General features: G+C 34.0%; 1 protein-coding gene across 1 annotated transcript in view; it reads right to left on the minus strand.

Moving 5' to 3' along the window:
• Positions 1-924: 924 nt before the first annotated feature.
• LOC103596953 (intraflagellar transport protein 88 homolog) overlaps positions 925-12,404 on the minus strand; it is a gene marked incomplete at its 3' end in the record, with an annotated part of 26,645 nt that continues 15,165 nt past the window's right edge. Inside the window, exons 3-10 of the mRNA XM_008580739.1 lie at positions 10,394-10,450; positions 9,066-9,119; positions 8,265-8,328; positions 7,487-7,556; positions 4,322-4,412; positions 3,067-3,171; positions 1,841-1,943; positions 925-1,039 (exon numbers count right to left, since the gene is read on the minus strand). Coding sequence (XP_008578961.1) covers positions 925-1,039; positions 1,841-1,943; positions 3,067-3,171; positions 4,322-4,412; positions 7,487-7,556; positions 8,265-8,328; positions 9,066-9,119; positions 10,394-10,450 — 659 coding nt within the window. The remainder of the gene's footprint in view (positions 1,040-1,840; positions 1,944-3,066; positions 3,172-4,321; positions 4,413-7,486; positions 7,557-8,264; positions 8,329-9,065; positions 9,120-10,393; positions 10,451-12,404) is intronic.

The following is a 12,404-nucleotide window of genomic DNA, read 5'->3' on the forward strand; positions in this document are numbered from 1 at the left end:
ACAAAAAAAAAAAAAAAAAAAAGCCTTTCTTGACCATTCTTGCTCTCCCTCGACAGAACTACTACAGCACCCATTGTCTCAATTATTGATTATTAAGCACCTAACATATGCTACTTAAAATTATTATCTTTTTCTGAAATGCTCAAATCCTTGGCCTTGCCTAGGTTAAAAGTACCTTCAGGACATTATGTTCTATAATATACATAATATTTGTTGATGGTAATGGGATATCATGCAAAATTCAAAGATAAATGATCATAAAAGGTGGCATTTACAAATCAGTTAACTTTCACAGAGGAATTGTACTATGCCTAGAAGAAACTGTGACCAGTAAGTATCCTGGAAATTTCCTGTGTTGCCATAGTTATTACTAGACCATAAGGTAAGTTATTGTTTCTGCTCCTGAATATTGTAGGAATAGAAAATATCCCAGCTTTGCAAGCTGCCAAAAAAACAGCAAAAAATTTAAAGAAAATATCCCAGCTTCTTCCTCTTCTAAGATTCAGAAATAACCCCTTCCTCTCACTCTCAAGCTGTAGTAAGAAGGAAAGGGGGTCTTAAACTTCTAACCTTGTATTCTAGAGTCTGAGTCAGCCACGTCCTGGAGGACTGCTACTGTAATTTTATGCTGGCATTAACTTGTATTCATGAAGCCTGCAGGGTTAACCCCTATATCAGTTGATTAGCTTAGTTTCATTTCACTTGATCACATAGCATGCTTTTAACCTTTTACTTGTCATTATACAAATGTGTGCAAGCAGTCACAAGGGAACAGATCAAACAAAATACTACACATATAACATAAATCTAATACCTCTCATGTGCAAACACTTCAAGATGCTTAACCCACTGACAGATCAGAAGAGTTAACTCGTTTGGGAAAAACAACACTTAAACTTCACAGTTACAATGGTGTAAACTTACCTCATTTCTTTATGGACACTTGGAATTTGATCTAATGCCATTCGGTAGAATTTAATGGCTTTGGAATAATTTCTTTGCTTTAGATAAATATTTCCCATATTCACTTTCAATCTTCCTAATTAAAAAAATAAAAAACGAATGAACATATAATATTCTCATTTTTTCCACTTTTTCTATGATATTTTAGATGACCTTAATTTATCTAAAATGAACTTATGAAGCTTTAGACACTTATCTAAACTTCTAACTTTAAAAGAGTTATACTATTTTCATGTATCTACCCACTAATCTTCTGTAAAGAAATGGAACTTAAGACAAATAGATTCCTATTATGGTTGGAAAATAATTGATTTACATTATAAAACTGGAGTTACATTCTTCTAAGAAAACCATGGGACTTAAAAAATATAATACACTTTAAAATTGGACTCAATAATGTCACACATATTTTAATATGATACTAAGGGAAATGATATTCTGATAAACTTTAATACTGCTAACAAAAAATGACACAACATAAATGCAAAACATAAACAATAGTCCTTTGGGGATAAATTTATACAGAGAAAAGCACGTTCTATGGGGCTGCCATGTCTCATTCTACTCATGAGGACAGAATACATTTTTTATTTACTATTAGGCAGCATACTTCATACCAACTATATTTCTTCGTTTGTATCTGTATGGATTTTCATGTAAGTAGTATATTTAAGCAGGACATCCTGTCATAAATACAAATTTGCTTACAGAATAGATCATTTTATAACATGGAAGCATAAAGTGAGGAGACATAAATCAACACTACAAAAGTTTTCTTTTTTCAGCATGACACTGACCTGCATCCAAGCAAGTATGTTAATATTCCACTTCCCACCCCTTACTAAACCTATTTGAAAAATTGATTATATACACCTACCTGCATTGCTGAACATCTTATTTTTCACTATAACTTGGTATGTGTTTAGTGCTTCAGCATACATCTCATTAGCTGAATATTGACTGGCCAAGTTGAAAAGTACCTAAGGAAGAAAATATTGCAAAAAGACACGTAATGGTCATATTAGGTGCCTTTCACTTCTAACCTTTCTGGAGATTTTAATCCTATAACAAAGTTAGCTGCTTATATCAAAATACCCTACCAATTAGAAAATAAACAAAACAAATATCTTTCATTCCAAATGAACCAGAACACGAAGATAGGAAAAGCTGTCCTCTAATTTCACCTTAATTTTCTATGTATTCCATTTAATTTAGGTAGTATTTGCCATCTATTAATCTCAGGAAGACCTATAAAGAATAAATGTGTATCATTAATGCTGCTGGTGATAAAAGAAAGAAGAAAGAAGCAAGATAGTGGACGACATTTTCTTTGTAAATATAAATTAAACATCATGTGGAAATATCTTAAATCATAAACTATATCAGAGAAGAATTTGTATAGTAAGAGCTCCATATACGAAATTATAATTTAAGTTATTAAGTTATAGATTATATTTTTAGAGGTGAAAAAATCATCATAAATTATCACCTAATCTAAAGACTTCATGGAATTTTTAAATATTAGCTTTAAACAGTAAACATCAAATATTTTAAAGTTTCAAATGCCCCTTTTCTTCCATTTGTTTAGTATATGAAGACGTTACCCACTGAAAATACATCCTTTTAAACAGCACTATATACATCAAGGAAGTGTTTTTATAGAATTAAAGAAATTTTGCTAGAAATTAGAGGTATTAACTTTTTTTTCCCCACTATCCTCATAGAACATTATCTTATTGGCATCATTTGAAGTCCTTGAAAATCACTGACTCAAAAGTCTACATTAGAATCTCATTAAAATAATCATCTGCATAGAGCGTAAATATTAGCAATCTTCAAGAAATAGAGCCATTGGATGGTGGGTTTGCAAATACTTACTAAGTTATTAAAAACAACTAATTAAATAACTAAATAGAAGAGATTTTTGAACAAATCAAAGACAAGAATGTCTCATGAACTGAAGAGTACTTAGTATTAATCTCTTCCTGGGCACCTGAAGACCAGTAAAATTTTAAAAAATAAAAGAAAAAAGAAAGAAGACTTCCGGAATCCACAAATCCTAGCCCAAATAATTTCACTCAGTAGGTACATTTCAATACTTACTGAATAAGTTAAATCCAAATTGATATTTTCTGGAGTTGTAACTTGTTCTCGTTGTCTCACCAGGACTCTCTCCTTTCTTCCTGCATCTTTTGCTTTTTCTAAGGCCTGAAATCAGATTTAAACTCTGTAAATTCCCTTGAGCATTCATCAATTTTTATGCATTTGGGAAATATCTACATGAAGTTTGGCTGAATTAATTTTCCATCCTCGCTATCCCCAGATGCCCCTCTGCACTCTTACCATAAACTTCACTTGAAAACAAAAGAACCCACAGTGTTTGTTTAAACTGGAGCTCACCATCATAGAAATGTCTGTGTGATTTTTCTGGGAAAGAAGAGGAAAAGCATGAGGGATGAAAAGTAGAGTCTATCTTCTCCAAGTCAATTTTCTTTATCACACACCTTCCTTTAGGTGTGACCATGCCCACTTACTATCTCTTTTTTCCTCCCAGCTCTTGAATCTTAGGGTATTTTAATTCAATCTTGGGAGGCAGGAATTTAAATGGATTTTGCTTGGCTTCTGGGATGCTCAAAATACAGACAAGTCCAAGGATAACTGCTGCCTGATATTACAAGAGATGCTTAGCTTGGCTCATATCCTATTCAGAATACCAAGAACCTTCTTCTGTTGACTTCCACTGAGAAACTAACCCCACGCAAATTCAATGAGACTGTTTTTTAAAAGAACTAGATAAAAAAGCACCAGTTCTATGAACAAAAGTAGCTTTTTATACTGAACATTTTCTCTAATGGCATTTATTAATCCAAAAACTAAGTCATAAATTTTATTTATATGGTATGACAATCAAAGTAATGTGAACAAAAAAATTAAGAGAAAAGATTTAATTTTTTAAAAAAGCAGAGTTGGATTCCCAGAAAGCAAACTATGATTTGGCAGTTTACTTCAGTGAGGCTTCGATAAGAAAATAGCACTTAGTACTGTGTGAAGCTCATAGTAGGTAGCATATTAGAGTCTAATCCAATAGTCCAGCTGGATGCAAGATTAAGGCAACCAATACATTTGAATTTTCTTCCCTAGTGAAAAGACCAATGTCAAAAATTACAAAATCAGCCAATTGTTTTGACATTGGAAGTTATGAGGGAGAGTTACAATTCCTGGTTCTCAAGATAATTGCTTCAGTCAATTAAGACAGGTCAATGGTAAACGAAATACTTATTTATACTGTACATATGTGTGTATTATACAAAAGCAGACACACTTCATAATCCTGAATTCTATTAGTTTATGAACTTACCAATTTTAAGTCTCCACAACTGTTGGCAATACAGCTTTCTTCTACCAACTCATTTACTTTCTTCTCTAATTGTCTAATCTTTTCTTCTGGACTATTACAGAAAACAGCATGTGTAATTTAAATCATTCAACCACTAATAATCTATACTAAAATTTAATTTACTTTTAACATTGTCCATTATGTGCTTTTAAAGAATAGGTCATAGATAAGACAAATGTATAAATGGCATTAAAGAGCAAATGTACCACTGTTTTAATAACCACGTCCTATAATTATTCATGATAAAAGTAAAAATAGCTAACATATACTTAGCACAAGTACAATTTAACACTGAACTAAATGCTTTACAATAATTTTTCATTTAATTCACATAATAACATTTGATACAGTCCTATCATTATTCCCATTTTCCTGATAGGAAAACTGAGGTTTAGAAAGTTAAGTATCATGCCCACAAAGCTAGTAAATTATGGAACCAGGATTTAAATCAAACTAGGATATTCTAGGACCCATGCTATTATATAGCCACCCCAAAAAGGAAGCAGATTTTTTTTTTTCAGAGCCTATGGCAAATGAAAACTTTATCTTATGGCTAGGAAAACTGAAGCCACCCATAAAAGAGATAAAAATTATTTACCACCAGAAAGAAGCTGCAGAGAAAATTTCTAACAAGGTGAAGAAGTTTAAAAATTCTGGTTTCAGGGGCCGGCCCGGTGGCGCACTGGATAAGTGCGCCGCTTGGGAAGCGCGGCGCCGAGGGTTCGGATCCCACATACAGACCGGTTCCCGCTCACTGGCTGAGCGAGGCGCGGGAGCAGCACCGAAGGTTGCGGTCCCGTTGCCGGTCCCCGGTCCGGTACGGGGGCAACACTGAGGGTTGCGATCCGTTGCCGGACACGGAAAAAGACAAAAAAAAAAATTCTGGTTTCACTAATAGCAAATCAAGTATTCCAAATTCAGTCACATTTCAAAATAACATTAATGTTGTTTCGCTACCACTTTCTTCCAGCAAAATACCACAATACTCTGAATGTACATCAATACCTGAATAAAATTTACTACAAGTATATTTGAATAGACAGTAGTTCTCTTAATTCTCTACAAATGGACTTTTAAAAAGAATACAGGAATAAATTTAGCAGTGTAGCTTTGTCTAAAGAGTCATATTCTTTGAGGAAACCTTCATTAAGACTACAATTTTTATTAGTTTCTACAGATCCATAAAATTCTGAGCAATGACCATAATAGATGGCAGTTTTACAAAGATTACAATAAAGCACGGAATTCTATTTTCTAGTTGTCTGAAACACTAGTACATGTCTTTATATGTTGCTTACAGATTGTTATTATTAAACCTAAAATAGCAATATAAAATTTTAAAGTTAAAAATCTGTAAGAGAACTTTATGACGACACTCAAATTAACTATCCTGTCCCTATCAAATGCCAGAAAAATTAAGTCTGTATGCAGACACTGTTGGATACCCACCTACACAAGAGCCTGCTACCCACTCTTCTTCCTTGCATGCAGAATCTAAGCTAGTCATGAGAGTCTGGTTCAACCATGGGCATGTGATGCATTTCTCATTGAGAAATGAAGGCATGTCTGCTTGCATAGAGGGCTTCTGGAAAGATTTTCTTTGCTTTTAAAAAAGGCCTAAGACTAGGAACATTCTGCTGCTAGACTTGATCAACCACATGAAGATTATAACTCTCAACACTCTCTTGGCATCATAATGATGGGCAGGCTCTTAGGAAAAGCCAAGAGAAATAATGTAAGCTAAATTAGGGATTATGCTACTCAGCAGTTAAATTAACCACCCCCAGAACTGTCCTTCCTCCCAACTTCCAGTTATGTGAGCCAATAAATATTCTTATTACTTATGTGCATGTCTTTTGTTGAAGTGCCTTCTGTTGTTAGCAGCTGAAAGAATCATGAATTACATAATATTTAAATAAAAGAACATGCTTTTATTGGCAAACATGCTGTCATTAATTAAGACACAAAATAAACTGACTTTCTATAGAGGTTCTTTGACAGTCAGAAAGGGAAATTATGCAATTTATACAACAGCCTAAGTATTAGGTTTAAGAACTACAATTTAAAAACATACATTTTATAGAAGCATAATAGTGTAGAGGCTAATAGCATGAGCTCTGGAACTAGACAAAGTGGGTTCAAATCTCAGCCCCGCCATTTATCGGCCTTAGCAAGTGAAGATTTCTGTGCTTCAGTTCCCCACTCTATGAACCAGTGACAGTAATAGCGCCACCTTCATATGTAAAGCACTTGGGACAGTGCCTGGCACATAGCAAGTACTCAGGAAATGCTAGATTCTCTTACTATTTGTAAAATGTATATACATCAAGGCAGTCAGATACCAGTAGGTGTCTATAGCTGAACGTATACCCCAGCTTTTTGACTATTGTCTAGACACTAGCACAAAACTAAGTTAATTCTATAAAAAATTAAATTTCTCAATAATTATATGACAACTAACTTCCTGTGTATTCTCTTGATTTTTTTCTTTAAAATGTCCTTTTAAAATAAGCATATCTTAGAACATTTACAACCCCATTTGGACTTCAAGAGAATCAATACTGGCACCCATAAATCTTAGACCATATCTTCAAGTCAGGTAATATTACAATAAAAATCGCACAGAACACACGTTGCTATTTTTCTTAGACTTGCTTCTTTTGCTTGTTCCAAGAACTAGGAATGATGTTTTGATTATCCTACTGACACAAACTTTTAAAATGCAGATGGTCCCCAATTTATGATTTTTTGACTTTACAATGGTACCCACAAAACCATTGTTTTTCACTTTCAGTGCAGTATTCGATAAATTACATGAGCTATTCAACACTTTATTATAAAACAGGTTTTGTGTTAGATGATTTTGCCCAAAGATTTTTAGGCTAATGTAAGTGTTCTGAGCACATTTAAGGTAGGCTAGGCTAAGCCATGATGTTCAGTAGGTTAGGTTATCAAATACATTTTCAACTTATGATATTTTAAACTTACAATGGGTTTTATCAGGACATTACCCCATAGAAAGCTGAGGAGTATCTGTACTTAAGAATTATGCATTTGGAACATAAAATTAAAATATGTAACAATAGCAGCAGCAGCAACAAAACAACAGCACAAGGACTTGCATACCTATCTTCATTTTTGGCTTCCAAAGGAGGAGCAGGGCCCCTTGACTGACCAAGGGGGTCAAAGGCAGAGCCTGAAACACAATTTAAGAGTTCACATTTAATCTGCAGCCCAACAAAATTGAAGAAAATATGAAAACATGAAACCTTGCACAAGTTATTTCACTTACCTATTTATTAAATGGACACAACATTTATCATGTCCACATACATATTTCACATGTTGGGAAACTGGTAAGATTTTTAACATACATACAAAAATTATGTAAATAAAACTCGTGTTAACTTGTGAAAACAAAAATAAGATACTCTCTCAGCATTTACTTTCTCCCCCACAGTGACCTATCCCTATTATGAATTCTAAATTACCAATCATGTGAGTTACAACCTGGTATTGGCTTTCTCATTTTCCTTATTGGTATACCAAACATTAATTTTTGTCATAATTTTATTTTTAAATTATTATTTATCATATATTTAAATACTATTTTCACCTTCCATTTTTAAATCATGCTCTAACTTACATAAAATAAAATGCACATATTTTAAGTGTATAGTTTAATACAATTCGACAAATTATACAGTGGTGTGATTACCACCCCAACTGAGATGTAGAATGTTTTCATTAGCCTTTCCCTTTCTTAATGGTATCTAAAATAATGGTGCATCTTATAATCAATGGAATGGTAGATTTTATTTAAAATTGTAATAGTATCTATACACACAGAACTGAAAAATTAAAAGATCTGAAAAAAATTATTAATAGAGATAGATTAACAAACCTCTCAATGCTGCTTTGGTAAAACCAGCTGCTCTCACTGCTGTCATGGGTCTAGTAACTCCATCCTTCAGAGAATAGGAATCATTTAAAAAGTATTCTTAAGTAAATCACACTTCTGCACATGACACAAAACTCAATATAGCCAATTTGTTAACCCTGATGTTTAATCACTATCTGCTACTCACTTCTGCCTCCTCATGTATGAGGGTACTTCAAAAAGTTCACAGAAAAATTCGTATTAATTTTGTTTTCCCACAAAGTTTTTGGAGTACCCTCATATGAATACTGTCTCTACTTTCTCTTTCCCCTATAAAATTCAATTTCTTGATGTAACTGGGCTTATCTCAGTTCGAATACTGTCTCTACTTTCTCTTTCCCCTATAAAATTCAATTTCTTGATATAACTGGGCTTATCTCAGTTCGAAAAGAAAAAACTAATTAGCTTATTAGCTAACTACTCCCCTACTTTTGGTTGGTCTCTTATACGTCTAAGAGAGAAACCACAGACATTGTAAATGGTAGCATAGGAAAAGTGGGTCCCAAAGTACATCATATAAGCAAACTACCGGTCCACTTCCCAATAGGATTTCATTTGAGACCTGAATGAATAAATATATCCAAAGAGACCTGGCCTCTAAAGATTTAGAATGGTCCAAACTTTAGCTCACAATTTAAGAATCAGGGTCACTATATAAGTAACATCTTCTTCAACATTTTAAAATAACATAAAAGAAAAAAATCTTTGGTAATTAATCCAAGTCATAGGTAAGGCACAAAATGAACAACCGTAAGGCAGAGATACCTGAATAGCTCCTGTGATTGGTCTTCCCATCGATGATGTCAAGGATGTCTTGGACTAGTAAACAAAATTAAGTTAAAAGTATTCCTAAAAACATTTATGTACTTTTTTCTTTTTTTGGTGACTGGCAGGTATGGGGATACAAACCCTTGACCTTGGTGTTATCAGCACCACGCTCTAACCAAGTGAGCAAACTGGCCAGTTCCCACCTACGTTCTTTTAATTCTACAAACTAAATTATAGAAGTTTGATTCTTAACTTTTTCTTCATTCTACCAGTAAATAAACTTAAAAATAATTTTTTCTAATTATCATCTGGGGATATAGGATCAAACTATGAAACCCTAAAACAGAGGTAAGCAAACTAAAACCTGCAGCCTTTTAAATAAAGTTTTACTGGAACACAGCCATTCCCCAATCATTTGCACATTGTCTATGGCTGATGTGCATTACAAATGCAGAGTTGGACAGCTGTGACAGAGACCATATGAAATGGTCTCTGCAAAGCCTAAAAAATCTGGCCCTTCACAGAAATAGTTTACTCTCCATTATTCTGAAACACCACCAAAAATGAAATCTATGAGTAATACATGCTTAGGCCAATTATAAAAAAAAAGTACGTTTCATACGACACAGTTATGTTATGCAGAAGGCTACTTTCTTTCTTCACTTATGTAAGGGAACATTATGGGGGCAAGTGCCCGCGACCTCTAGTTTCCAAAGCCACTTTTCTGACCTCTATGAAAGTATTACTGTAAGGCTAGGAAATGCTATTCCACCTAATCCATTTTTCTCCTATACCTCTATTATTTTATGTAAACAAAACATCCAAATTGTAGGTAATTTGGGCAAGATTAAAAGGTTTATTACTTTTATAGAGTTTTACATATGTCTTTCCTCCAAAGGTCTCTAATATAAGCAAGACCTAAATATATGCCTCTGAAACACTTTTCTTAAATTTTATTTTTTCATTTATTAAGTTTTTACAATTATAAACACTATTATATTTGTATGACATCTAATGTCACATAAAACATATGAATGTAGTACACATGAGACTTTGTGATATTATGTAGAGAATGAAAGGAAATCAATCAACAAACACAGGGTTTACAAATGGAAAAAGGTAATAAAATATTTTCTGATATATTTATAAATCAAAATGACTGGAATTTTCAAAGTTGTTAATCAAATTAGACTTCTATAACTATCTAAAATGGAAAATATATCTGGGTCATGAACTGAAAGATAGCCAGAATTATTTAGAACTTCCTAAAGTGAACTTATGCATGAGAAAATGCATCTTAATATTTTCAGCTTACACAAACCTACCCCATATCCAGTAGCTATAGGTCTAGTAACTGCCGTGCTTGGTATTTTAGCAGTTATCTTGGGGAGGAAAAAGAACATAGTTAACAGAATTCAGATAAAGCTACATAATAGAAAACTGGAAAAGAAATGGAAAATACAGACCCATAAATAAAGGAAATTTTATATAATATTTAGAATAATTTCTTTTAAACTATCTTAAATATTAGGGAGCTCAGGTATTTTAAGTATTGAAGAGGAGATGCATTCTGGAATTCATTTTAAAGGAAAAAGGTGACTGAAGAATGACATGAGTTACCAAAAAGAAAGATTTATTTTCATGTTTGCACCTATCATACATTAAACATTTACTGCATACTTATTACTGCCAGCCACTAGGCCAAACAACAGACACAGGATTTGGAGTCTGAGAACCTGGGTTTGAATCTCAGCTCTCCCTCAATTAGCTGTGTTTATTTATTCTCTTTTGAATCTAAATTTTATCGTTTTTTGTTTGTTTGTTTTGGTTTGGTTTGGGGGGGGTTGGTGGCTGGCTGGTATGGGGGTCTGAACCCTTGACCTTGACATTATAACACTACACTCTAACCAACTCAGCTAACCAGCTAGTCCTCCTTTTTTAAATAAGGATAAAAAGTATATGAATCACAAAGTTGTAGTTGGAATCAAACAGAACCATGTAGGTGAAAGTGTCTAAACACATTAATTGTTAGGCATATTTGTTTGAAAAAAAAAATTTTTTTTTTAGATTGGTAAGGAGATTGCAACCCCTCAGCATGGTGTTATCTGCACCACGCTCAGCCAGTGAGTGCACCGGCCATCTTTATATAGGATCAGAACCCGCTACCAGCACTGCACTCTCCTGAGTGACTCGGGGCCGGCCCTGAAATATTTGATTAAATATCATTTGTGGAGGAATCCTACTTCTGGCTGTGATAAACTATCATTGGAAAAAACTTTCCCACTAACAAATAAAGAGGCTGGGGACAAAAATACTTTTTAAAAATTCAGTCTGAATACATTAGAGAACCATCAAGACAGAGAAGAATTACAAGGTCTCAAAACAAGGAGGAGAAGGGAAGGCTGGAGAGGTAAGCCTGCACACTTGGGCCTGCTTGTCTCCTAGAGACATGTGTTAACTCCAAAGGCATGGTTGAGAAGCTGAGCACATTTTCTGACAGACTCTCAAGCTGAGGGGATAAACACTGGCATTGAGGGCCTGCCAAAGAAGCAGCCCTGCTAATCCTCCAGGCTTTAGATTGTGATCTAAAAAGGCTTACATCCTAAGACTGAAAGGTAAATAGAAGTATACCAGCATTCAAAAGGGCTGAAGTCCAATTTAGAATCATCTCAAACCCAACTATATTAAGGTGATCAGGGATTGCTAATGCTGCTAGGACCATAAGAAAAAGTAAATTCTCTCCAGGGAAAGATAAGATCCTCTAGAGCTGTGCGATCCAAGAAAACCTTCTACAGTGATGGAAACATTCTATATCTGCCTTTTTTTGATAAGACAGCCACTGGCCACACATAGCTGCTCAGCATTTGAAATGTGGCTAGTGCAACAAGGATCTAAACTTTAAATCTTAATTTTTAATAATTTAAATGTAAATAGTTACATGTGGCTAGGGGCTATCATACTGCACAGCACAGACATAAACCAATACACTATCTTGTAAACAGTGTCTGAAAACAGTGTCTATAACGGTGTCTGCCATTTAATCAAAAACAACCAGACATACAGAAGACAAGACAACCAAACCAAAAGCCAACTGAAGAATGGAAAGAAACCCAGAAAGGATTACATATAATGGAAATATCAGACATATACTTTAACATAACTATGCTTAGTATGTTCAATGAATTAAAAGACAAGATTCTCTAAGGAAGATATACAAATGGCCAACAGTCATATGAAAAAATGCTCAACATCACTCAGCATCCGGGAAATGCAAATCAAAACTACACTGAGATACCATCTCACCCCAGTTAGGATGGCTAAAATCCAAAAGACTTT

The sequence above is a fragment of the Galeopterus variegatus genome, unplaced genomic scaffold, assembly GCF_000696425.1.
Source record: "Galeopterus variegatus unplaced genomic scaffold, G_variegatus-3.0.2 Scaffold2150, whole genome shotgun sequence".
NCBI lineage: Eukaryota > Metazoa > Chordata > Mammalia > Dermoptera > Cynocephalidae > Galeopterus > Galeopterus variegatus.